This window comes from Struthio camelus, chromosome 6 (genome assembly GCF_040807025.1).
Source record: "Struthio camelus isolate bStrCam1 chromosome 6, bStrCam1.hap1, whole genome shotgun sequence".
NCBI lineage: Eukaryota > Metazoa > Chordata > Aves > Struthioniformes > Struthionidae > Struthio > Struthio camelus.
The window spans coordinates 9,205,023-9,231,017 of NC_090947.1; the positions used below are offsets into that span (position 1 = coordinate 9,205,023).

At 43.1% G+C, this 25,995-nt stretch overlaps 2 protein-coding genes across 13 annotated transcripts in view; one reads left to right on the forward strand and one right to left on the reverse strand.

Moving 5' to 3' along the window:
• DYTN (dystrotelin) overlaps window positions 1-25,995 on the reverse strand; it is a 60,723-nt gene that overhangs the window by 15,016 nt on the left and 19,712 nt on the right. For 8 of the 12 annotated variants that reach the window (XM_068948082.1, XM_009674772.2, XM_009674770.2 and 5 more), the window contains 5 exons: window positions 25,763-25,931; window positions 24,033-24,103; window positions 21,802-21,961; window positions 19,980-20,451; window positions 17,735-19,436 (listed from right to left, as the gene is read on the reverse strand). In XM_068948082.1, coding sequence (XP_068804183.1) covers window positions 19,333-19,436; window positions 19,980-20,451; window positions 21,802-21,961; window positions 24,033-24,103; window positions 25,763-25,931 — 976 coding nt within the window. In that variant the 3' untranslated portion in view covers window positions 17,735-19,332. Of the gene's footprint in view, window positions 1-16,145; window positions 16,313-17,734; window positions 19,437-19,979; window positions 20,452-21,801; window positions 21,962-24,032; window positions 24,104-25,762; window positions 25,932-25,995 lie in introns of those variants that run through there. The other 4 variants (XR_011141809.1, XR_011141811.1, XR_011141810.1 and 1 more) reach the window with 3 other exon arrangements.
• Window positions 6,727-14,643, forward strand: FAM237A (family with sequence similarity 237 member A). Its single transcript, XM_068948052.1, has 3 exons — window positions 6,727-6,861; window positions 9,189-9,602; window positions 13,950-14,643. The coding sequence occupies exons 2-3, from the start codon at window positions 9,230-9,232 to the stop codon at window positions 14,087-14,089; spliced, it is 513 nt and encodes a 170-aa protein (XP_068804153.1). The 5' UTR covers window positions 6,727-6,861; window positions 9,189-9,229; the 3' UTR covers window positions 14,090-14,643.

Below are 25,995 nucleotides of genomic sequence, written 5' to 3' on the forward strand. Positions count from 1 at the left end.
AAAAGCTCACACAAAGATCTGCATATATATTTCCCAGAACAGTCAAGCAAGTATCAGTTAGTACCACTTGGCCAAATCCAATGGTATTCCAGAGAAATACTACAAACACTTGCCCATAGCTCAAGAGATGCATTCTAAACTTGAAGGTATTACAAAAAAAAAAAAAACACCCAAAACAAAAAAAAACCGCACACCCAAAAAAACATCTCTGCATTCAAGTCACCTAGAGATTAAGACAGACATTAGACTTCATATTCCAGGCAGTTTTAAAGATGAGGTTTAATAGCAATGAAAATGGTGCCTTCTAAAGTTACAGGCAAGAAGGACAGCTTAATATAGAAGGCATCAGGAAAGGAAATATGAGAACGTTGCAACTTGTACCTGGCTAAGGTTTAGCCTTTCAAAGGAGGTGACAAACGATAAAGGCACTAACAAGCTCTATTAGGCTAGATACTAAAGCCTTTTGCCATTATTACAGGTTCACATGGGGCCATATAACAGATGGCAAGCAAGATGGGCAGGAACCTACAGCACAGGAAGAGACATTGAGGTAGCTTGGCTTGTTGGGGCTGGTAAAGAGGAGGCTAAGGGATGATCTTGCAAACATCTATAACTGCCCTTCGGATAACTGTAAAGACAACAGTCAAACTATTCTCAGTAAAGCCATATAGCAGGCAATGGCCACAGACTGTGGCTTGGGAGACTCAGGCTAGATAGCAGGGAAAAAAATTTCACCAGGAGGATTGTGTTGCGCTGGAACAGGTACCCAGCAAGACTGCTGAAATTTCATCCTTGGATGTTTTCAAGACTTGCATAGAAAAAGCCACAGCTGACCTGATCTAGCGTTGGTAATTGACCTGCTTCAGGGAGGAGCTTGGACTCCAGAGGACAGCAGAGGACTGTCCTCAGCAACACTTCTCAGATTCCAAGAAATCCAGAAGAGCCCAGAAGTGTGCCCAGACAGAGGAAAACAGTAGAAGCAGAACACCACGTAGCTTGTGCGAGTCGTCAGCGGCTCGAACCTATAACCCAAGCACAGGCCAGAGACATCCCAGAGTGTCCCACAGGCCTTCAGCTCCTGGCCCAGAAGTACACAGCCCTCCTGGCAGTCCTGTGTCATGTATGCCAGCTCCATGAAGATGTTTCAGGTCATCGCTGACAGTTGCTTAATTGTAGAAATCTCCAGTGCCGTGCACTAAGATCTCCCTACTAGTAGAAACTGCATAAGCATCCACGTCGTAACTACTGTCCAGTGACTTTCCTACCAGACTTTTCAACCGAGAACAGATCCAAAGGATTGTTCAGAGCAGCGTTGGGTCATCAGACGCTTTGTGGCTGCAAATCTGATCCACTACTAATGTTCCAAGAGAAACTAGGGAGTTGCTTAAGAGTGAGACGTTAAGAGAATAGTTTAAGAGTAGAGTGGTGGGGGATGCGAGCCCACATCATCTGCTGAGAGGGAGGACAAGAGTGCTATATCATTGCTGCTCATATGACACCTGCACTGAGGAAAACCGCAAAGCTCTGTCTCCCTTGTCCCTCAGTCTAGCCTTGCTCATAGGTTTAAATAAAGGCCACGTGACACAGGGGGCTGTATCGGCATCAAAATCCTGGCATCATCTGCCAAAGTGGCCAGAATGCTGGAAGAGGGTGGCTGTCTCCAGGTGGCCCATCTGAGCAGCAAGAATTAAAGCACTATAAACTCAAGGATACGAAGAGGCAACTCAGAGCAAACTGGGCAGGAAACAACAAAACCCAGACCAGTGCTGCTGTACAGCCACCAGCAGTCAGGGTCAATTTCTAAATCATTCCAATAAACATCCTAGCGCATGGATTAAAACCCACACTCGGAATTTAGCTTTTGACTTTAGTATGGTAGAGTCTCAAACTCAGCTACAGCAACGTCCTCCACATTTGCTGATATTTAAAAGAAAAAAAAAAAAAAAATTCTCACCAGCCACATAAACTATCTACTGCCAGATCAAGCAACTTGCAAGAATCCCTGGGAAAGCCAAAGCAGAGCACTCGTGTGCCGCAGCGTAGGCTCAGAGAGATGGCCTCAAAACACGAGGAGGCCATGAGCAGAGGCTGAGAGCTGGAACAGGAAGCACTGCTCCCTGCCTCTGCCATATGCGAGACGCTGAGCCACAGTGAGGCAGAAATGCAGGCTGCTTGGAAATCTGCTCCGTAGAGATGGAATTAGACCTCATATGACCATTACCTGCAAGCACAAAACACATGCTCTTCCCAATCCCAACATTATTACACCTTAACTTCTGTTTTTTTGAGACACTTCCAACTGCATCCAATGCCTAATAATGGGGCAAACACCTACAAATTCAACAAGACTTTACAGTGCGCATTCAAACCCTCAGCTGAACAGGCTGGAAGACAACATACCTTTGCAATATTCATATGCCCCAAGCACAAGCAATCTCACGGCACAGAGATAACCAGCAGAAAGAGCGAGCACAGCCCTCTCCAAAAAGTTGGCATGTCAGGCACACTTGCACGCTTTTTGAAAGCGGATGCAGAAAAAATTAGAAGATATTTGACATGAACAACGTGAAAAGTATTTTGATACAACATCATTACTTTGATATAGACTATTTATTAAGAGTTACATTAACCATTCCCAACTAGGAAAGCGGGGAGCAAATCAGTTGGTGAGGAATTTGTTCAATTTTGCTCCTCTTTTGCTTGCAGGACATTCAGATTCATCACAATCCTACATGATTTCTTAGCTGAAATTAACCTTTTTTGTTTTAAAAGCAGCTTATCCATTTAAAAAAAAAAAAAAAAAAAAAAAAGAGTTCTGCATTCAATCAAGGGCTTGCATTGTCCTTTACTAGGCAGTAGCATAACACCGAGTCCTGACTCAAAGCTCTAGATATCGTTTTAAAAATTAATACAAAAATATCCACAAAAGACTTTGGATCAAGCACGAGTATTTCATTTCCAAGAAGCTCTTAGGTATATTTGACAGGGAGCCAATTTTAAGCATAATTTAATCTCCCGCTTGAGAGAAAAATTGCAAAGGTATAAGTGGGAATTAGATGTCCACTCTCCCTTTGTGGACTTGGCAGAAAGTTGTTTTTCTTCCATGTACCTTGCTGACCAGACAGACAAAACCAAAACAACCAAACCAACCCCGCACCCCCCCCCCCACAAAAAAAAAAAGCAAAACAAAACACACACACAATTCACTGACTTTTGAGATTTTTCCCCTCGGAGAAACACAAGTTTTGCCTTTGCTGTGACTTGGTCTGATTTCACACAAAAGTGCCAAAATGTGGAATTCTAATCAGCAAAACACAAATTTCCAGCTAATAATATTTCTTAAAAATTTTTTTTTGATTAAGGTTTATATATGTCTCTCATCATTCAGATAGTTTTGCAAAGCTTAATGCTGGGTTCAGGTATTGCTGCTCATGGAAGTAAAAGACAAACAATGCATTGCAAATGCTATCCCATATTGCTGCCTCTCAGTCTCAGTGTTGAACTTAATTTTTTTAAATTGTAAGGGCTTACATTGCTCAAGCAACCCATAAGCCATAGCCTAGTAACTGCTAACGCTGAACTACATCAGAGGGTTTGACAGGAGCAAACCGCAGGAAGGGAACAACTCTGCACATAGTTGTTTATGCTCCCCCCCCCCCCCCCCCCCCAAATCACCAGTATCAATGAGGTGGTCTCCTGCTTTTCTCTCTTCTCACCCCCTGCTCCTACAAGCAGATCATTTAAGTATCTGTTTGTGTTTTAAATTGACGTTCTTGTAAAAATATGCCATTACTGTAGTGCTTTATGATCTGAAATAACTTAGTTATGAGCTCAAGAATAAGCTTTCCTTCACAAAAATCTCCTTTTGCAAGTGACTCTGGATATGACCTACAGCCCATCTGAATTAAATCCATTCATAAGATATGGCAAACCCATTGAAGATGTGAACACTGGCTGTCAGGGGAATACATCATGCAGTACAATGAAAGAAAGTTTATTCATAGCCTAAAAAGGGCACAGAAAGCTCTACTGAGAAAGAGTACACAGAACTGAACGAGATGGCCAACCCTTCTACGTTTCTTCTCCGCAAGGAGGTTGAGGTGATGAATCCAATTAAAAAAAGAAAACCTCTTTCCCAGAAATAGAGTACGAGTGCTCTGGTTCAGAGGGACCAGAGCATAGCAGGCTCAGGAAGTATTTATGGAGCGCAGTCTGTTATCTGTGGCAGCATTTCCTTCAAGCAGTAACTCTTATTTCTCTCGGATGCCCTGGTTCAGCACCCTTGGGTCTACCAGAAGGATTCTGAGTGGAAGGAAACCAACGTTGTTCTTGATCCAAGATGAGATAAAGTGCTCCCCAGAAGGGGACTCAATTAAATAAACTCACTTCTTACAATCAATCCAGAAAGGTTCCAGCTTGGCAGAAATGTATCAATTCACAAGAAACATTCTGCCTTTTTCTTTCCAGTTTCAGCCTTTTTCCTCTACACTTAGCAGTACAGGGCAGAGTCCTTAGAGCACTTCACCACAGATGGAGCAAAGGCAGGCACAGCCGCCACTACGGTGCTATAGTCCTGCTCTGTTGTGGCCTCCTGTGCCCAGAGCAACAACACACACGAGGGGCCTCAGAGCCTTTTCTGCCTAGGAGCTGCCTTTAGGTTGCACCATGACACCCATCTCTTACGGCCACACTTTTTCCTTCTCTACCATCCCGTTCAACCCCAAACAGAAGCTGGGAGAAGCACACTGGTTACTCAACCTTTTCACTCACCAAGGTGGCTCCATAACATGCAAGAAGCCAGAAGTGGCTCCTACACAGCTGACAAAAAAAAAAAAAAAGCAAGCTTGAGGACCATCTTAGTCCTAGAACCTGGAGAAGGAAGTCTCATGGAACAGCCTGTATTGGATAGCACAGAGAAGAAACACTGTACGTCCTATGCAGGATCACAGGCTTCCCCCACCATGTTCCAAGGGCTTGCTGCAAGGTATTAAATTCTTCAGTTCTTCCCAGAGTCCCTTTTGGCAGTTGATGCTTACCATTCCCACTGCAACATTTACTGAGGAATAAATGGAACATCTGCAAGTCTGCACAAGTCCTACAATATAATTATCTGCATTGTGATGTTCCCTCACCCCCAAAACGGTTCCTTTTACTTTTTGGCATAAACATTACTTATGCAAAATACACTTTTACTTGGTTTGCTAATTAAGAATAGGAAATAAAATGTCAGAATAAAACAATAGTGCAGTCTATGTTGTTGTAGACACACTGTAAGATCATGGGTTAGGAAAGGAACATACTTCTCCATTACATGGACTGGACACACAGAAAGCTTTAAATTGTAAAGATACAGATGACTAGAAGAAAACCAGTGTTTCAGGCCAACTTTCCAGCTGGTGTAAACTGATACGGCACTGCTCACTTCAACAAAGATGAGCCTGGTGCAACGGAAGCAGCTACTTCACAGAGAAAGTATTAAGGTTCAAACGGCAAACACTGAACGAAGCTGTTGGTGAAACAGTCTTGAACCTTGCCTCCTCTCCTATCCCAACCCCCCCCCCCCAAAAAAAAAAAAAAAAGTAGGCTAGTTCCTAGATGGTTTGAACCGGTACAGCTCCACTGACTTCAGATGGTCAGCAGAGTACTGCAGGATATGGCCTGCAGACTACACAGAATTATGAAAGACAATAGTCTCTCCCACCCTATTGCTTCAATTAGCTAGCGTTAAGAAAGTTATGCGGGACGCTGGTTAGTAGCCTGTTCCTGAAGCCCCAGCACCAGCTTTTGGGGATAAAGAGTTTATTGCAGTGCAGATGGATGCGAAGGGGTGACTACAACAGGCACTGTGAACATGAGCAGAGTTGCCATTTGTACCGCAAGAGCATAGGCTTTCTTTCCTACCCTGCACGCACCAAGCAATGGCCCTTTCACCAGTGTTCACCTCCCGCTTCCTTGCCAGCCTTGCCTGGCCTATTCCCAGCATGTTTCAGGTCTTACAGCCATTCCAAGCACATGGCAGTGGAGAGGAAACGCAGCCAAGACCCTCACAAGGAGGACATGCAGCAATAACACACCACACTTGTCATTTTTCTAGGAGGGAAAATGCACTCGGGGCCCTCTCCTTCAGGAGGCAACACAGCCTCTCCAGGGTAGCTCTCCTTTACTCAGAGCTGTGTGAACTGAGCTGCAGTGAGCAGCTTAGCTCCATCACTGCAATAACTCCTTTATTGGGCTCTTCTCTAGGATTCAGCTTCAGTTTCCAGGAGGGCTGCACCAGCCTGCTGTGGTGCGGGCTGAGCCCTGGGCAGCAAACACCCCTCTTTGGGCCAGGCAGACTCCCACTCTGGGGGAGCCCCTCTGGCAGCCTGGCAGAGCAAGCAAGATGCCTAAGGCAGGCTTGGACACCTTGGGCTCCAACGTGGGGGGGGGGGGGGGGGGGGACTTGCTCCTTCCTCTTGGCCCTGCAGCGCTTTAGCGCTAGGAGAGGAGGCAAGAGGAGGCTTCAGCTTTGCCCACTGCAGGGCGGGGGCTGTTCCTCTTCCACTGACAGCCCCCGTGCACAGCTTCCCCTCGGCCAGAGGCAACACCCCCCAGCCTAGCCCCCAGGACAGGCCGGGCAGAGGAGCGGAGCCCCCTCTGCAGCGGGGCAGCCCAGGGCTCCCCGAGCCAGGACGCCGAGCGGAGGGAGCAGCGCGGGGCAGGAGCCGCGCTTCTCGCCGGAGGGGAGGGAGTGCCCGGGAGCGGGTGGGGGCTTCCCCCCCGCGCCCTGACGTAAAAACTAAGCGGGGCTGCTCGCTCCGGCTTCTTAAGGAGCGCGGCGGCGCCGGGCGCGGAGAGCGCCCTGCCCGCCGCAGCGCCGAGGTAAGGACGGGCGGCGGCGCGGGGACGGGACGCGACGCGACGCGACGGGGGGCCGCGGGCACCCCGGCTGCCGGGAGCGGGGCAGCGGCCTCGGGCGGAGCCGCGCGGGGCTCGCAAACGCCACTCGCCACCGCGGCGGGGACCGCTGCCTGCGCGGCGGGGCCGCGGTCAGCACCCGAGATCTGGGACTGAGAGAACAGCCGGAACTCGTAGCTCCAGCCACGCAAACGGCGACAAGTCAGCTAATGAACTTTTCTTGTTGCAAGGCACTGTGCATTCTGGGGGGGGGGGGGGGGGGGGGGGGGAGGATGGTAGGGGGGAGTCAGAGCCCTAAGCATCCCCTCAGCTCTCCTCAGCCATCTAAAACCGCCGAGGTTTGCAGAAGACTAAGAGCAGAACGCTCCCTCAGTTCTAGCAGACCAGAGCGACTAGGGGCATAAGATTTTTGCAAGTAAGGAAGTGTGACTAAATCCAAATCTTGTCAGCGGAACAAGGCAACTATACTACAAGGCATTTCAAAGTAACTTTTGAGCTTGCTAAACAGGAAGTTAACCACGTCCCTTGAAACGCTAGGGTAAGCGGGTACCTTTGTGCAAACTGCACAGCATACAATGCACAGGGCTCTCCTATCCTGTGGATGGGCTTTTGTGCACAAACCAGTAAGAACGGAGTAGCGACTCACAGGATTTCTAGTTTCACCTTTGAGAACGCAATCAAAACCTGCCTTGAGCAGCAGGGCACACGGCAAGGTGCTTCTGGAGATCTTGGCCACAGGCATAAGGACAGCCTCGTTTTGTTCAGGTAAGCATCAGTATAACAGGGCTCCTACCACCGCTGTCATAGGTGACAGTCCGCTAGGCAGAACAGTATGAGAAGACTGTGCTGCCCCTCTTCTATTGATTACATGCAAGGGTCAGATGCAAGACTGTCCAGCCAACTCTGCTCACAGGATCCTAATTCAGTTTGAAAATGACTGTAAACAGCTGGAGAGTTAGTTCTCTAAACACCACCAAAGTTTTCCCAGAACCCCCATCAGGTAGCCAGACAGGGGGTAGGCAATAGTATCACTGCCAGGACTGAAATCTCCAAAGAGAGTCGCTTCAGCTTTGCAATGGAAATACAGTCCAAAGTGCTGAACCCCCTCCCCTCCTCGCGCACCGGCACAGGGAGAATAGCCCAGGACTGGGTTACCTTTCATACACAATCTGTCCGTACGGTTATCCTGCTTCCTATGTTTTCCTTTGCACAACAGAGAGGCATTGCTTGTGCTGGTGGCAAGTACTCACAGAAGAAGCTGCCTACACCAAAACCCAGCTGCTGATTAAGTTAAGCTGATTAAGAAACTAGATCTCTTAAAAACAACAAAAACAGAAAAACAAAACAAAAACTACCAAAACACTCAAGGGCTCAGCACACTTGTTAACACTTACTTGCCCCAAAATGATCTCAGATTTGTGGCCAATTGCCACAAATGGGAGGTCCTTAATATACCATGATCAACTTACGAAGATTAAAAGCAGAACCCAAACTCCTTACCTCTCAAACACATTAGAAATATGTATTAGAAATTAATTGAAATCTGACGGAGAAGACTGGACCTTCCTGTCCCCAAAGAGTTATCACTCTCAGATTCCCCCCCCCGTAGCTGCTAGTTATCAAATTTCGCAATTCTAACATAACAGATAATTGTTACAGTGATCTGTGACAAGCCTCTGTACACGATACTACCAGAACAATTCAAGTTTATATACATGCGTGGATGCATGCTGTGTAATACAGCTATCATGCTGTGGCTTTGCTGTACGCTCCTTTCAGAACTGTTCTGCATTTTAACAGGTAACATATTCCTGTTTAAAAGGTGGTTTTGCACCCTGCCATTAATTCATTAAAACAGTTAAGAGTTCCTGCTGCCCACAGATCACTGGCAGTCTGTGGATTGTTTTAAAGGGTTCACAAAATTTTACTGAGGAAAACAAGATGGTCAAAAGGTTTAAATTCTCTATAAAAGAGAAACGGATCTGTATTTGCAGACCTCTAATCTTTTTCAGTAAAGAAAAGCCAAAAGCTTTCAACATGAAGTTCCAGATAAGAGTTCATCATTGTTCCAGACAAGAGTTCATTTAAGGATGATTAACAATTTTAACACATGCTTCCACTGCACAGAGTGCAACTCTGCTGTATTTATACTCATACTTGCATAAAAGTGCACACCAGAAGAACAGTTATCACTATACAAAGGGCTTTCTATGTAAAGTAGCAGAATTTTTAATCCCTTCATCCAACAGTGAAGAGTTTCTCTAATTTCCTTTGTTTCTGTGATATTTCAGTGACACAATCACTCGGGAGTAGAGGAAGAATCCACTGCAACATGAGACTAACCTGCTCTCTGCTGATCATGGGAGTGTTCTGCGTGACACCCTTCCTCTGCCATAGCCAAACTGATCCGCTGGCTCTCGGGCGAGCAGACCCCCAGTGCTGGGAATCCTCCTCATCTGTCTTGCTGGAAATGAGGAAGCCTCGCATTTCTGACTCCGTCAGTGGCTTCTGGGACTTTATGATCTTTCTGAAATCATCAGAGAACTTGAAACATGGGGCTCTGTTCTGGGACCTGGCTCAGCTCTTCTGGGATATCTATGTGGACTGTGTGCTCTCCAGAACCCATGGCCTAGGGAGAAGGCAGCTAGCAGAAGCTGAACAGAAGATCACTGCTCTACATTCTCAGTTCACACGGAGAAACCAAGGTTACTGCTCCTTTAATACACATCTCTTAGGCAATAACTAGAGGCTAGCAGGAAAGAAAAGAGATACAAGCTTACTGCGCCATGTGTTAATAGCACAAAGGCAGTTGACAGTGCTGCACAAAAAACCCCATCTTGTAGAGAACTATGTTTATGCTCAAAATGATCTCAGCAAGAATTTGATCTCCAAATTACCTGAACTCCAGTGACGGCTTTTAAGTTTCAGATTTTGGCAGGGAGGGAAGGGATAGACAGTGAAACACAGGAGGATTCAAACAAAGAAGGCAGCTCAATAACCGAGCATAAAAAGATGTTCTGCCACACCAACGTTTTTACCACTATTGCGCCAGGGACAGGCTAGGGCAGCATTTCTCATTCCGAGGAGCTCGTTATCCCATGAACTGTCATACTAGTGCTGCTCGGGAGAACAGCAGTCTTCCAGCAGGAGGATAAGGAGACGCTTACTTCCATCTAGTAGTCAATTGCTAGATATTTCTTCCTATTTCCATACTGGTAACTAGGTCCAACAGACAATGGAAACAAATCTAGGACTCGAGAGCGTGCGGGCTTTCAGACACAGCTCAGCTCCGTAAGGAAGAACAGGAGCTATGATACTACATGCAGCAATCCCTAATCTCCAGGTTCCTATCCCCAGAGCAGAATTCACAGGCTTAAAGTAAGCGCATCCATACACAGTAGGGTGAGAACTGGCACTTCACAACAGGATCTGCAAGAGGCAGCCTGCTGCTCAGCCTCCTCCTTCCCAGAAGGAAGATCCTACATAGCTTTTCCCAAGTCTCACTCCCCTCCAAGGCTTCAGCCCTCATCCTGCTGCCAGCAGAAGCATCCTTCCACTGGGAATATCCTCCTTCAGAAAGGGGAAGGTGCTATTCTTTGATGGAGTGGAAGAAGTACTGCTGCTTCCGCAAGCAGTTTAACACCTAGGGCCCATAGGGAGGGTGCAGAACTGCTTTTCCACCCAAAAGGATTCAGACCCCTTTCTCTACTTCTTAGGTCAGCATCTTAGTCATTAGGCTGTTAGGGAGCACTGCACATAGAATAATGAAGAACCTCCACAGCAGCTACCCATTAGGGTGTCTCTGAAGAAGGGACTTGTACTCATGATTCTTTACCCTGGGGACACCTATACACCTGCACAGACCTGATCTTAACCACAAACCTTGAACTGCTTTTCTGTGTGCTGAAAGATAGGGTTCAATAGGAAGGACAGAGAGGTCCTTACCCCCATAACCTTATAGAGTGTCCTAGCTGGCAAGCTGAAAGATGGGAGTTAAGTGTTTGAGTCAATCCCCTCAAACTCAAGAGGAACAGCAACTCCCAAACACAGGTCCAGTTTCTAAGCTATGAACCAAGCCACCACTACCTGTATTTTAAAAGCAAGCAGTAGACCCTCTCCTGCCCTGCAAAAAGCCTGAGCTAATCCATATAGTTCCGAGAAGATCTCTACTGTGTCGAGCCATGCTGATAGCAGATAGCCCAGAACCTCCTTCTGGTTCCCAAGCGGCCTTGGACAACATAAAGGCACCCAATTGCTCAGTCCTGGCAAGACTGCACTCTACTTGTGCCCAAAAGTGCAGCAGTTTTAGACACCTGGGGCATTAGTAGTATCAAAATCTGACATGCCCACTAGGCTAAAGCACCAGATTAATTCCTGTTTTCAGGACTGCAGCTTTGAATGTCATTGCCTAAAATCCCCCTAAGCCTTTTTGTTTGTGAAGAGCCTTTTGGCTCTTCACATCTATGTCACACTGTGGTTTTCTCAAATAAATAGCTTTCGTCCAAGACATTGATTAAGAGTAAATCTGATATATTTTGAAGAAATAACATGTTTTGTGAATAATTGTTTACTCCCATACAGAGGGATTTTAAGACACTATTCAGTATGCACACTTTAAGAGAAACAAGATTTCCTGCCCCCTCCCTATCCTTTTGCCTTTCCGTTTTGTGAACTGTAATCAGTTCATCTGGTTTCTCTGTACAATTGACTAACACCAGTTAGTTAGCAGCAGGCAGCTTACAGCAGCGACAGCCTAAATTTCATTTTTCAGACGAGCTATCTAACCTCTCATCCGAGTCTTCCAGTTTCTTAACAAAGCCAGTTGTTCTAATCTTTGTAACTCTTGACCCTACTGCCTTGTTTAGTCACTGAAAGCAGAAAAATCAATTGTTAGTAATTGCAGATAGAAATCTCATCCTAGCAAACGATGAGGAACTGAATTACCACTTCTTATGCATAAGAAGACGTACAAGCCTGTTTTCTCAGCCCAGAGAGCAGCACTGCTGGCATATGAATGACCTTACGTACTTAATTCCACGTCTACATGGGCAGTTGCGAATAGCTTTCAGCAGGCTGTTTTAGAACAGTCAAACAATAACGTTAGATTTTTTCTTTTGTCTTACGCTTACTTTCGCATCGGTTGAGAACATCTTTGTTGCTCTGTACAACTTCAACTGGCTTTTATTCCTCTCAAATACTTGCACCAATTCAATCTTACATTTTTTTTTAAATGGTAGACAGTACTGTAAGTCAGGAGCAACCTGTAAGCTGTATTCACAGTAGTACCTTAAACATACCATTGAAATGAAAAAGCAAGACAGAGATCTGAACTTGGTACAGAAACACTGCTGCTAAGGTGTTATTATAGCACCATATTTCAGAACTGAAGGATTAACCATGAGGTCATCATGGAAATAGAGTATGAGGAACTGCACTTTTCTAAGAAAGACAAACAAAAAGCTACAAGTCAAAAAGCTAGTGAAGTCCTTGGTAAAGCCTCCAGGTGCTGCTGAACAGAACCACATTATCACATCTAACAGGCACCTTCACAGTTAGTCCTTCTGGGAAACAGGACCAAGAGACTAAGATTACCAAGACAGTATTAGAAGTAGCCCAGTTGAGACTTACAGCACCAAACACTGTTTTCTGAACCACTCTAGTCCTGCTAGACCCCTCCTAGAAGTTACCAACGTGTCTGAAGATACACTTCAGGCTTTATCACAACCCATTAAGAAAAACAACAAAAATCAAAACTGAAAATCACTACTAAATATGAATTATCTGAAAAACACCCAGTCTCCATCCACCAAAGTTCTATTTAACTGGACAGCATTACAACTCAATATCTCTAGATATCCTGCAGAGAAGTACTAACCAGCTTCAGACTGAGAGTAAAGGGGCAGGTGAGGAGAGTGCTTTACAGTTATCTGGCCAAGGTATCTTTAGCTACACATTCTCTTCCCTTAACAAAATCCAAACACTATGAAAAAGCAGGTTTCACAACGGCATTTCCCACATAATACAACACTGGAGTTAGATACACTATAGCTATTACAACTGCCACAAAGCCAGAATAAGAACTTGAAAATCGTAAGGAAAAATAAAGCAAACAAAAGCAAATATAGCTTTTGTACTCACCACAAATCTTCCTGAGGAGCAGCTGTACAAGAAACTTCTCCTCAAGCAGCCATATTGCACAACTTCACTATAAGTATTTAGAGAATACAAACACCAAAATGCCCCTTCTCTACCTACCTCTTCTCTACCTTTTTTTCTCCTGGCCCAGCAGTGCCCCCTACCGCCAGGGCCCTCAGAGTGGCCACAGCTGGGCACACCTCCCCTCACAGGTGCAGGTGGTTGGGCTCAGACCAATCCTCCCACATGGCCCAGCTCGCTGCCCTGACTCTGCTGGGGCTGCAGGGTGCTGGGCAGGGCAGGGCAGGGCAGGGCAGGGCAGGGGGACAAAGGCTGCTGTACTATGCATGTGAGTAGGTATTGTGTTAAACCATTACTTTTTCAGAAAACAATATGATTGTAAGTCAGGAGCAACCTGTAAGCTGTATTCACAGGTTACAGTTACAATATGATTGAAAGAAATAAAGCCAGGCCACTGGCTTTTGGAGGTCATTACATAGAAAATATCCCATAATCCTTCAAATGTGCCACTAACTTTTGTGATAGCTCTCATCTACTGTACAAGGAGATTGATGACAAGCTAGTGAACCAGTAAGACCATGACAAGACTCTGATAGTTGGGTGCTCTAACTGCTAATTGCAAACAGAGAAGTTTTGTATGAAGGTGGATGGAAAAGGTCCATGCTGGGGGGACAAGTTCAAGGTAACTTGTCAATGAAGGGCAACTTGCAAAGGGAGGGATATGGCTATCACCACAAGAAAAGGTTTTTGGGCAATGACAATTAGTTTGCTGCTGATAAAATGGGGACAGTAGCAGCTAAAAACGGAGGAAACATGAATGTGGCAAGCTGAATACTCAGCTGCTCCTCTGTTGTTTGGAAATTGATACTTATATGTATTTTCATGTTACTTTTCAGGGATATTTCCTCATATTCAGAGGATGCCAGTTCTGAAGAAGAAAGACATGTTTGAAGATTTAGTAAGCATCCATGTGCAAAAGAGCAGATCTATATTATTTGGAAGAGTCAGTGGGGAGCTAGGCAAAAAGAGGAAATAACACCTTTGACTAAGATCTCTATCTGTAATTTTTTTAAAAAACTGTTTCTCTTTAGTTTTTGCATTTCAGTCCTCACAGATGTTACTTTACATGGTGGAAGAATGCCTATAACTATGAGCACTGTATCTCTGATTAACTTTGACTTTTTGGACCCATGGATTTTTTTAATTGCCTATAAATTCAGTATCTTTAATGAACTGCATGATTTATAAGCAGTTGGCCACTTTAATGTGTGTGTATGTGAGGCTTTTTGTAATGCATGCGAGCTACTACAACGCGTATTTTGGGTGCTGAAACGGAAACAACTGATCGTTCAATAAGGTGCAGACAAGCAGATCAGAAAGTTGCCAGAAACCTTCACTGGCTCCAGTACAGGATTAGAGTTGAGATGGTGATGTTTTATTGTATGCACAGGTGTATGTTTGTACAAAGCAACTACTGCTGGAAGACACCATCCTACCAAAGAAAAGCAGTACATATTTTTATATTAAAAATATCTTAAAAAAATGTTTTCAGTTTTCCAGCAAAAATCAAAATAAACAAATTAACAGGTGTCACCAGCTCCTCTCCTCTTTGCTTTCACGTGACATTTTTTATGGTGCAGCAAAGTTAACGCTTCCCCAAAATTTTGAGTTACGAAAGTGTTAAAGTGTCACATACTGTCACTTAAAGTGGTTAATCAAAAGAATCCTCTTGAGATAACTTGAATTTGCTTCTTTTTTGGTTTGCAAACTCTCTGTAGCCAAATCACTTTCCTCTATCTTGTACTGATAGGCAATTTGGTGTTAAACTAAGGCAATGTAACTTTGGGCAATTAACACTTGATGCTTTGATGAAATGAAGTATTTCCACTGCCTGATTGGATGAATGCAACTACAAAATTCAGCTTTTTGGGGTAAATAAGTTTAGTTGTTCATTCACAGTATCTTTCCTTGAGCATATGGCGATGTTTGTTTTTTGCAAAATGCCTGAAGAAGAACTCATTTGCAGAAATAGGCTCAAGTAGCAAAATGTGTAAATAAAATCTTGAAGTGGTTACTGGGCCTGAACAAAACAAAGTTTAAACGCAGTCCCATGGTGTGAAATGCTGACATTATGGAAGCAGACGGCAGAACTCAGAGGCCTGTCAACTTCAGTAGCACTGAATTGGTGCTTGAAGTTAGGCACTCATTCAAACGCTCAAGAGAGGAGGGAAACGCTAGAGCAGCAAGAGCTCAGGGAGCACATCGTTTAGTGTACTCAGCAACTCCCACCCCCAGCTGCCTCTGCCACAGCTTACCAGAGTGCTGTGTTACTGTGTGGGAGACGGGCAAGGACATTGTTAAAACAGATCCACCCACTCTTGTACTACTGTTGTTCATTATCTAGATTATATTAATATATCTAAAAGCCCCATAATGCCCAGCCTTGTATTAACAGAAGAGACACAATCTTCACCCACGGTCCCTACAGCTATTAAGACCAGCAACAGACGGAGCTTGGTAGGAGCTGCATGCCTCAGCCACATGGGACTGGTATTGCTGTAGAGCAGATGCTACCTGTCCCCATCTGCTCTCAAACTCAAGAGAATGTAAAACCAGAGAAACTATCCGAACAGATGCTTCTTGTCTCAGTTGCTCTTTCATAGGGCATTTTGGGAAAAGGCTAGTGCTTTCACTCTAGATACAGTCCTGCCATAACACCAGGATTCTCTAGGAAAGGGCTGCCGGCATCCTCCTCCTTCCCTACAGATAGCAACAGAGATGGTGAAATACTACTGCTGACCAAGTTGATGTTTATCTTGGACAAATTCACAATAGCGCTCTACCTCAACAGGCTTCTTAATTAACAGGCTGTAGCATCATTTGGCCTTTGAGGGAATGGGGAGGGAAGGATTAGTATATAGAGGAAGGACTGAGAAAACAACCTAGTCTCTAACATGAGGTCACACTATGGAGAACAGTTGGAAATTGCTGCTGTAAAGGAAACAATCTATGTTATTAATTGTGCTGAAATAAAAAAGAGATGCAATTAAATGTAAACTTGCAAGTAATAAAATTCCTAAAGGAACTCCTACCTCAGGCATTTTCTTGCCTCTGATGGGCTCAAAGCTCAATTCTATTTTATAGCTTAGGTCTTGCTTGCTTTTTTCCAGGTCTCAACAATTTGACAGGAAAACACAACTGGATGATGCTGATGTTTGCTATTCGCTCACTCACTATAAATTGGGGCCTTCGAGGTTGGCTGTGTTAAGAAAAAGAAAGTGCTGTGAGTATGGGGTGAGAGTAGGTTTGCTGTACATTCTCAAAGGAATAATTCAAAATGGGCCTGTGATTATAGATAAGGCATTGCCTCCCACCGCTCTCCCCTGTGACCTTCATTGCAGATCTTGAGGTAAGAACCAGGCTTGCATTTGCAGCTGCTGTGGCTTACTCTTCATCAGTCTGAGTGCAACAGGAGAAGGACAGGATGAGCATGTGATCCAGGTGGGGATCTTAAACAATCAAAGAGGGGCAGGGGGACATTTGACACAGAGGAGGTTGTGACTGTCTCCCGTTAATTTGCTATGCAATCTTCCATTTTTTCCTGCATTGCAAGTCAGAAGCCAGTGGCTGTTCAGGAAACTCTTTACATGCTTGGACTTGTTGTTTCCTTGTTTACTTAAATCCTTGTGACAGAATAAGACTTCCTGTCTGAGGCTGCGCAAATCCATGTGGTCAACATTTTTATTTTTAAAAGAGGTTGTAGTAATGCTTCCCATCTTATTAAATCCCAAGTTGAATGAGCAAGGGACTCTAAGTAAAAAAAATGCTTGGGTTTTTCTAGTAATTAATTAGGCTTGTGATCACAAATCACTGCAGCCCAGAAGCAGAAAGCATTAATGTCACAATAACGAATGCAGCTGATCAAACAACAAATTACTGCGCACACTTTACTAGCATTTCTACCACCACCACCCTTGAAAATGACTCCAATTATTTCGTATTATTTCAATTCAGAGCATCCCTCCGAACTGTAACGCTTGGAGGTATCTTGGACTATATTTTTGTCAGAGATCCATGGAGGGGGGAATCTTAACTTTTTCCTCTTACCTCCTACAGACCTGTTCATGATACTTCACTGAGGTAAGTATAAACACGGCACACATGGAGTCACCCAGAGGAAAGCTGGTAATGCAAGCCCTAGGTACCTTTTTCTCTCTCAAACTACCTCATGCCTGACTGAGGTTGCTTCACTGTGAGCTGGACTGAGTAACAACAAAATAAAGGGCTTGGGATTTTGTTCCTTTCATCTTATAGGGAATTGACAGCTAAATAGCTGCCTAACAGCATGGAAAACACGCTGTGATTATCTTGGTGATTATAATTCATTCTAAAAAATACAAACCCAAGGAAATCTAGGTGGTGGAAGATTAAGTGTTTTGCTGAGCAGCTTTTCTTAAGGACCACATTTTCATTGGCCTTTTCAACCACATCAGCCTAAACCCTGCCTGATTATACATGAAGCTAAGTTTTAGCATATGTAATTTACCTGACTTTTCTCCCAAAGCTTCCAAAATATTTTGCTTTTACCCAAACTGAGTTTTTTTTCTTAGTAATCACAAACAAATTCCTGTAATAATTAGGAGTCCTTTCTCTCTTAGTAAGCTGCTATAGTTCCAGTGATTTCAACTAAACACTTAAGAGTACGTAAATTGTTATTGAACCACGACTGCTTTTGAGCCCACATCCACACACTCATTCACTATTTTTTGTATACCTCCTCCAGAACAATGATAGCAAGTAGCTGGATCTATAATTTCACTCTCTGAAGTGGTACTGAATCATTCATATTTCTCAGATCTTTAAAATACTTTTGTGCACTATCAGAATAAGTGTTTTACTTGTTGCTGTCATCAGAAAGAGATATAGCAAAATTCCTAGGAAAGAACTCAAACCATGGTGTATCAACAGCTGAAGACAGAGAACTGGGCAACTATCTGCCCTTCTAAGGAATCAGTAAGTAAGTGTGTCATTAGTTCATGTTGTCATTTAACAAGTAATTAGCAACTGAAAAAAGTACATCTTGTAATAACATCTTTAATTATCGTTAACATACCCTGTCTTCACTCATTACCTCAATCTTCAGAACTGCTATCATTAGAACAATGCACATTTGATGATTCTCTCTAGCATCACATGTTATACTGATGTATCTCACTGAAATCACCGAAGAGGCACTGTTGTAAGAAACATGCAGCCAACAGGTAGTGATAAAAGGAAAGCAATGAGCACCTGTTCTTTTTCTTGTAAGAATGAGCAAAATTCCTTCTAAGGCTTTCATGTAGCCATTATCATAAGAAACGAAGCTGGGCTGTGACACGGATGTATATCCCATATTTGGTGGTGCTTTGGCCTGGTATTTTCCTTTCTCTTCAAATCTCAGGCCGCTTCTCTGCTGACGTCTAATAGAAGCTTTGCAATTGACTTCAATAAGTGCATCTGTTGTTAGCTGAAGCCAATCATCTATTTACAAACTTCCGCACAGCTTGTGTTTACTTACATGCATATATATGCCTGTATGTGTGTGTGTATAGGCTTGAAAAGTATTTTTAATACTCTAAGAGTTTTAGAAAAGTTTCTGTCAAATACACAGTGCTAGCAACCAAAGAAAAAATACTTTTCCAGTATGTTAGATGCTGTAAGTAGCATTACATTCTTATTATAAATTCTATACTTACATGTACATTAAGCAATAACGGAAAGGCCCTTCTAACGCAATCTCTCTTCGGAGCATCTTTTCCTTTAAATATGAATTCAACTGTTTGCAAAAATGTGAATACTTAAGTATTGAAAAGGCTGACAGTTAAGAATTTATTCCTTCCATTCAGTCTATGAAACAATGATATGACAGATGATAAATCACTGAAACTAGCTGACCCAAGCCATCTCTCACGTAAAAAACAGATGTTCCTGAAACACAAGGCATTATCAGTTATAAAGCAGTGATAAGAAAGCACAGGACAGGTTGTGTAAACTAGTGTAGCATTAGTGAAGACATGCTGAATTTTATCAGCTGGCCCTACCTCTTCTGCAAAGGAGCTGGAAAGCACTAATAGAATACCCTTCTCTAACATCAGTTTACAGTTCCCAGTGAAGTTAGTAAAGGCAGAACTCTGCTATGCTATGTTATGACACTGCAATATCTGAGATACTTTTGAGTCTGGCAAAGCTTCAGCTACCTTCAATATTTCTGTGATGCTGTAAGGTGAATGCTAGTTTCCATCACTTCCACACTGGCAAAGTTACTTGGTTGATGAGGTCAGAGAAGGATCTGCAAACATGTTCAGCTGTAGACAAGAACTCCTGCTTCAAAGCAGACTCTTGAGCTGAAATGAAGAACAGATTTTAGGTCTCTCAGAGCATTTGGATTCTGCAGGCATCCTGAAAAACTCTTTATAAAACTCCAATTTAAGATAGGTATATAGAAACAGCAGCTTTGTAGATCACCTCTCCTCATTACATCCTCATTATCAAAAGCGAGGCACCCTGAGCACTGAACAAAGCTCTGCTGCAGTAAGACCATTGATTACAAAGGGATTTTTTATTGCTGGGAGTCTGTCTGGGACTAGAGTCATAGCTACAGCGTCATAGAAGTGGCAACAGAAAAGACCTCTGGTGCCGTCACCAGTATGAGTGTTCCGTAATTCACTGCAGAGACCGACTTCCTCTTAAGAGCTTTGTCTTATCCTGCTTCAAATTACTCAAGCATTAGGGACTAAACTCTACCTTACAGGAATGTGGCGCTGCAGTAACTCTACAATGGCAAAGGCAAGATTCTGACTTTCCTCTGAGGGTTAACTGATTATGACCTGGGTATGATATTATGGAATGAACTAGATGAAGGAGACAAAGACTTGGAGAACTTTTACCTGGTTGGGCTTGGACAGACAATGCTTCCTTCAGTTTCATCACTAGCTGCTGCAGTTCTGCTTCCTCTCTGACTTCTTTCTCATGAGGTGGTATCTGTACTGCCGTGGGAATAAGAGCTGTATTCCTCATGATTCCCCTGAGGGAGTTTTCTGTTGTTTTGGGCAGATGTGTTTGATTCTCTTTTGCTTCTTTACACTGTCCAATAAAAGGTCTGTCACTCTGCAAGGACACTAACTCCAGTGGATCTTCTGAGAACATAAAGTTCCCTGCAGCGGTAGCCTCTGGTGCCTGTAAAACCTGCATTCTATTTGCAGAGTTGGGGGGATTCACAGATTTCCAGTCTGTACATTTTCTGGAAATGGGCTTTATTGGGGCAGGATTTAATTCACCCTGCACTGTTCCTTCCAGATTTCTTGACATCATGTTTTTACACAGTACAAATGACTGATGGTCTGATGACTGTAACATTGCCTACAACAGACAAAACCAAAAACTAGGTTGCGTAAATCATTTGTACTTTGTTTTGCTGGTAGCACTAAAAAAGGTGGGAAAATAATTTTGGGTCAGATTTTTCTTCTTTTTAATTTCTGGTGAACCCAATCAATTCTTTTCACAAATAAAATACTTCCCTGCAATAAGATGAAACTCTATGTCTGAGTTTGGAGAAATCTATGCGGCCATTTTTTCCCATATTTCCAATCTGGAGAAATTATGCTCTTTAATGTCATTGAAATGTGGGAATAATAATGTTCCAATATTAAATTTGCTGGAAAATTGTTCTAAAATAATTTAACTAAGGAAAAAGTATGTGTATCTGTATATTGAACAGTGTGGCCCATATCAAACACCTCATACATGTTAACGTTTGAAATTCCAAAAACAGGTTTGTTGTCGGTACCACATTGCGCTGGGGATTTTCCCGACAGAGCTATGATGGCAAACACCATACGCTGCATGAATGATGAGTCTGGCCTAACTAGGATGCACTGAACTGACTGTACATGCACTGCACACAGTGTGGTATAACAGGGATGCACTGAACTGATTGTGCATGCACTGGGCACTTACGTGTATGTGTGCGGCCAATCCCACATGTTGTGGACAGGCCAGTGTCACATCATACACGCAGAAAGGTATGACATGCCAGGTCATATTGCAGGTGATATATAGCTGACCAGGTGTACACTAGTGACTTGTCTGGCATTTCCACATGTTTGACAGCCCCTGAAAAACAGCCTAAAAAGCAGCATGGCAGAAGGGGATACACAAATATACTATAGGTGGCAGATATGTATGCATTCTCAGTAAAATAGGGCCATTTAGAATCTCAAGAGATACTTTAAATGAAAAAGAGTTAATATAATTGGATACAAGTAAAATATTTTTCACAAGAGATCTAAATCACATCCCAGTGCAAGACAGCAATTACGAATGACAAAAGAGTATTTTGTTTATCCCATGCCAACACAGGACTCTTCTCTAAAGAAAAGACTGCAATGAAGTATCTAACACTTCTGTTGGAAAACATTTGCTCACTCTTATTGGAATGCCCTCTCATTCTTGTTATTTCCCTTGCAGCGGTATCTAAACACCCCAGACATGGATATCTGTGCTAGGTGCTGAGTATATACAGAATGAAAAGAAAATCCATGCCATTGAGAGCCTATATACTGTCTTTGAAGACAAAAAATAGGTAGATTGAGCAGACAAGCAGAGAGCGCACAAAATAAAATTAAGAATACTGATCAACCAGAAAAGGAACAGTTAATGCCTGGCAACTTCCCATAACTGCGAATATTCTTGGCACATTTATTACTATACCTTTACTTCTTGCTTCACTTGCTGCAGCTTCATTTGCAGGTTTTCATGGCTTGCCATCAGGCTTTGGAGCTTTGCCTCTATTTTGCAGCTTTTCTCTTCCTGGCAGTTGTGAAGGAACTGTACTTGGTCTTTCAATTTGCTGAATTGCTTCTTCAGGTACCTGCCAGGGACACAAGAGGGTGGGGATTTTACTAGACAAAAATAACCCATTACACATACCCATACACACACACCCCCATCCCACCCTGGAAAAGTGCAAATTCTGTAGTACAAACTTTCTCCTCTCCGTCAGTTCAGGAAATAGCTCTAGGGTTAGAGGCCAGTATTTCAGGAGCTGGTCTCCATCCACAAAATTATCAAGAACAGGAGAGTTCCAGATAAGGAAAGATGAGAGCTGAGCAGAAGTGGGGTCAAGACTGACCCTTTCATCTTGGGGTTTTGCCACTTCCCACAAAGGCAGCTGCAACAGGGGCAGACAGACATTAGGGCAGGCCCTCCATCTAGAAGCAAACTACTTACGGCGAACCTTGACCTGCAGAAGATTCCCACCACCTTTCCCAGGGCAGCAAAGGAATAACAACCTCTCTCTCTCTCTCTCTCTCTCTCTGATTGAGTTCCTTCTTGCTCCAGACATTCTGTGCAGCTTGTCTGACAGTATAGATAGATCTTGCATAGGCCACTGTCCTTGAAAAAATACTGAGTTTTTTACAATGAGAAGCGCCACCCTCCCACACACACCAGTCTTAGAAATTACCTACTCAGAGCAGAGCATGCCAAAATGCCATCCGTATCTCTGATCTAGAGGCAGGATTTGACTAAGAAGTCAGGGTAGAAACACAGTTTGATCTTCCCCATTAATGAGGTGGAGACGTATACAGGCTGGTTAATGCTGCAGCAGTAAACCACCTGTTGCATTTCACACAGCCAAAATAGTTATCTGCCTTGTTTAGTTACGTCCAGAAGTTCAGCAGATTCACTTTCTTTTGGGTAGGCATTGGCTCACCCAATGGCAAAAATCCCATTAGCTTCAGTGGAATTACACAAGATTTGGCTGAATGAACAGTACATTAGGACGTTTGAAACTAAATCCCTTATAACAGCGTTTAATAGGCCTATACTGTAAAGTGCCGACTACCTTCAACCATCTCAGAGCCCAGTCCTGTGAACAGGTACATAACCTCGGTAAGCTGGTCCGCAAATAAGAACAAAGAGCTTCCCTTGAGTAATGATTCACACACTCAGCTATATGACAAACTCTGGGTCAGGGGCTAATGCAGTATTTCAGGAGCAGGCTTCCCAGGCATCCTCTCAACTACTGCTAGCTTCAGTGATAGCTGAGGACACTTACCATCTCAGTATTTTCCCATGTGAGAACAGAGAGTGAGGTAAGGACATAGACTTACAATGAAACTGCAGATGCTTTGCTTTAGCCTTGGAGCACCCTTCAGCACAACAGTACAACAGCAATTGTACATTGATTTATTCGAATGAAACAAAATAGGAACAGAGGGAAATGAACACACTGAAGGAAATGAAGAGAGTAGATTCAGGATCAAATTCAACACTCTGTTTTAACTCCATTGGTTTCAGTGGTCACAAATACGGTCAAAACACATTCATATACAACTACAAAAATGACGGAGGGGAAAGAGCAAGGGTGAAAGGAGAAGGTGAGCAAGATCACAGCAAAGCCTATATCACCCCCCCAAAAAAAAAAAAGATTGTAGTTTAGGAATGAACATTCAGTCATGTCAAAGGTTAGAATACCAAAACGGACTTCTCTGATAAGGTACTGCTTGGAACCCTTTATTTAAATTACAGCATATTTTTTAGAAAGATATCCTGCCTTGATTTAAACACTTCAAGTAAATAATGAAGTTGGTTTTGATTAACTTTTTATTCAGAAAAAAATTTGGGAAAATATCCTGTTTTGATATTTCTATGTGAAAGAATATTCTTTCTATTAAAAATGACTTTTAGAAATGTGAACTTATCATAGTGAAGCACTGACGAAAGCAAAATGAAATGTTTTGCTTTGCCTGAAATTGTTTTTTCAAGTTATCTTAATTGGCAATTTCTGTTCTTGAATTTTATCATTCACCCCAAATTGATAGGAAACTTTTATTAATCTCAAAATCTCTAAGGTATGGAAAAATGATTTTTCTTCTAACTCTTAACTGGAGCAGCATTGCCCACCAGCCTTCAGTCATTGTACTACTGCATTTACCTACCTGGTCTCATTGTGGATACTTCTGATGGATTCATGCATTTTTAACATATCTGTTTCAGAGGAGGCTATTGCCTGTAAGGAGAGAAAAATAGGTTTATAATTTTATCAGCAACTACCTTTCATTTTTTATGCAAATTTTGCTATAAGCAAGCATAGAAAATTTGGGAGATGGTCTGTTTTACAGTTTATTGCAATCAACTGATGCATGAAAATATTTCTAATGGCTATTAGAACTAGCTGGAAAATTCATTCTTTGTCCTATGGCAAATTCCAAGTGTTTGACATTTTGTTTTGTTTTCAATCAGAACAAATCCTCATTTCCTGGAATTTCTGCAAAAGGGAAGATTCCAATTTGGGAACAGTCTCTTCCAAGTCACACAACTGCTCTTGGACAGGTTGATGGATGGAGACAGACTGATTGAAGAAGGGAGAAGAGAAACTCCTGGTCTTTGGATGGAAGGAGGAGTCCCTGGGTCATGCAGGCAACAGTAGTCACACCTTCTAGGAGACAAACACCTTCCAGGTAAGCTGCTACAGAGGCATGGTGTAAACTAAGCAGGAATCAGGGCTGCGAGGAAATTGTGAGACTAGGAGCTGGGTTCCCAGGGCCTCCAAGCTCATGGATTGTCTGAAAAGCTACCTAGAGTTGCACTTCTGGTCTACATCTTTTTAAGTAAGATTGAAATCTGCCTTTTAGCATGTTGGAAAGAAGTGTAAAATAGCTCAAAAAGAATTCCCAGCCCAGAGAGAAATTGAACAAGACAGCAATGAGCGTGACAGAATCCCACAGCAGGGATGCAAAGTCCTGTCTCACTGTCTTCTGAAATGGCAAGTGCTAGCCCTCAAAATTACATTCTTTTGACTTAAACAATGTCTGCGCACAGCTGCTCCTGGAGATACATGCCGGCTGGCACTCTTCCTTGTGTCAGGCAACAAGTCCTGAAAGACGGGTATTCCAAAGAGCAGCACAGGAATGACAGCCAAAGGCTGTCACACACAGACTAGTTCTCTCTTACTTCACCCATGGCTTTTGGAAAGAGCAGGATGAGTGTACGACACAAACTGGTTTTAAGATAACCCAGTGTTTCCTATGTTCTGAGTATGTTCAGAGCTACCAACCTCTCAAATAAATATAGAAACAAAATACCTATTTTTATTTACACTGTCCCTCTCAGTCCACTGTTTCTGTACAGGGAACCTGGAACTAGACTGACAGAGAGATTTACGCATGATCTATTGTAGTTGGAGTGGACACTACTCTGGGCTCATCCTTAAAAAAGGCCCATTCTGTCCTCTTGATATTGCCATGGTGATAGAAATGGTCTAAGTCTAATGAGAATCAAAATGTCCTCCCTTGACATTTGCTTGCAGAGGGAAGATGTGGTAGCATTTTGTTACTGTTGGAATGGAGAGAGGGCTCCAGTCTTAGCTGGACTTCAATATGCTAATTGAGGGGGAATTTAAAAAAAAAAGGAACAAAGCAAATATTCCTATGAATGCTTCTGAAAGTCACAGAATTAAAGCAGTTAGTCACTAACCTTGGACAGGTATCACGCTTCTGTTTCACCAAGTTTTCTTTTTTCTTTTTCATAAGTGAGAAAAATAACAGAAACTTGAAGCTGTGCATTAAATTTCTTCTTAATTGGCAAACAGAAGGCAATTAAATAGTTAAGTTGGTAGGTCTTCCTCACAGCTTTAGCACTATTTATTACAGCTTCATGTTTGGCTCACCTGAACTGCTGTCTTGCCTTGCTCAGGAGTTTTGGTGTTATTCTCATTCTGCTGCATTACAGTTTTGTTTTCAGATATGATCCTGGGAGACTCCAGGACAGGTCTGTCCACTGGGAAAGGCAGGTTTTCAGAGCCAGACAGCGGTAATGCACTGAGCTTTGCAAGGGGACTGTAATAGTAACAGAGAATTAATGAGTAGAGAACAAATCGGGCCTTGGTTTGGTACCCAGAAT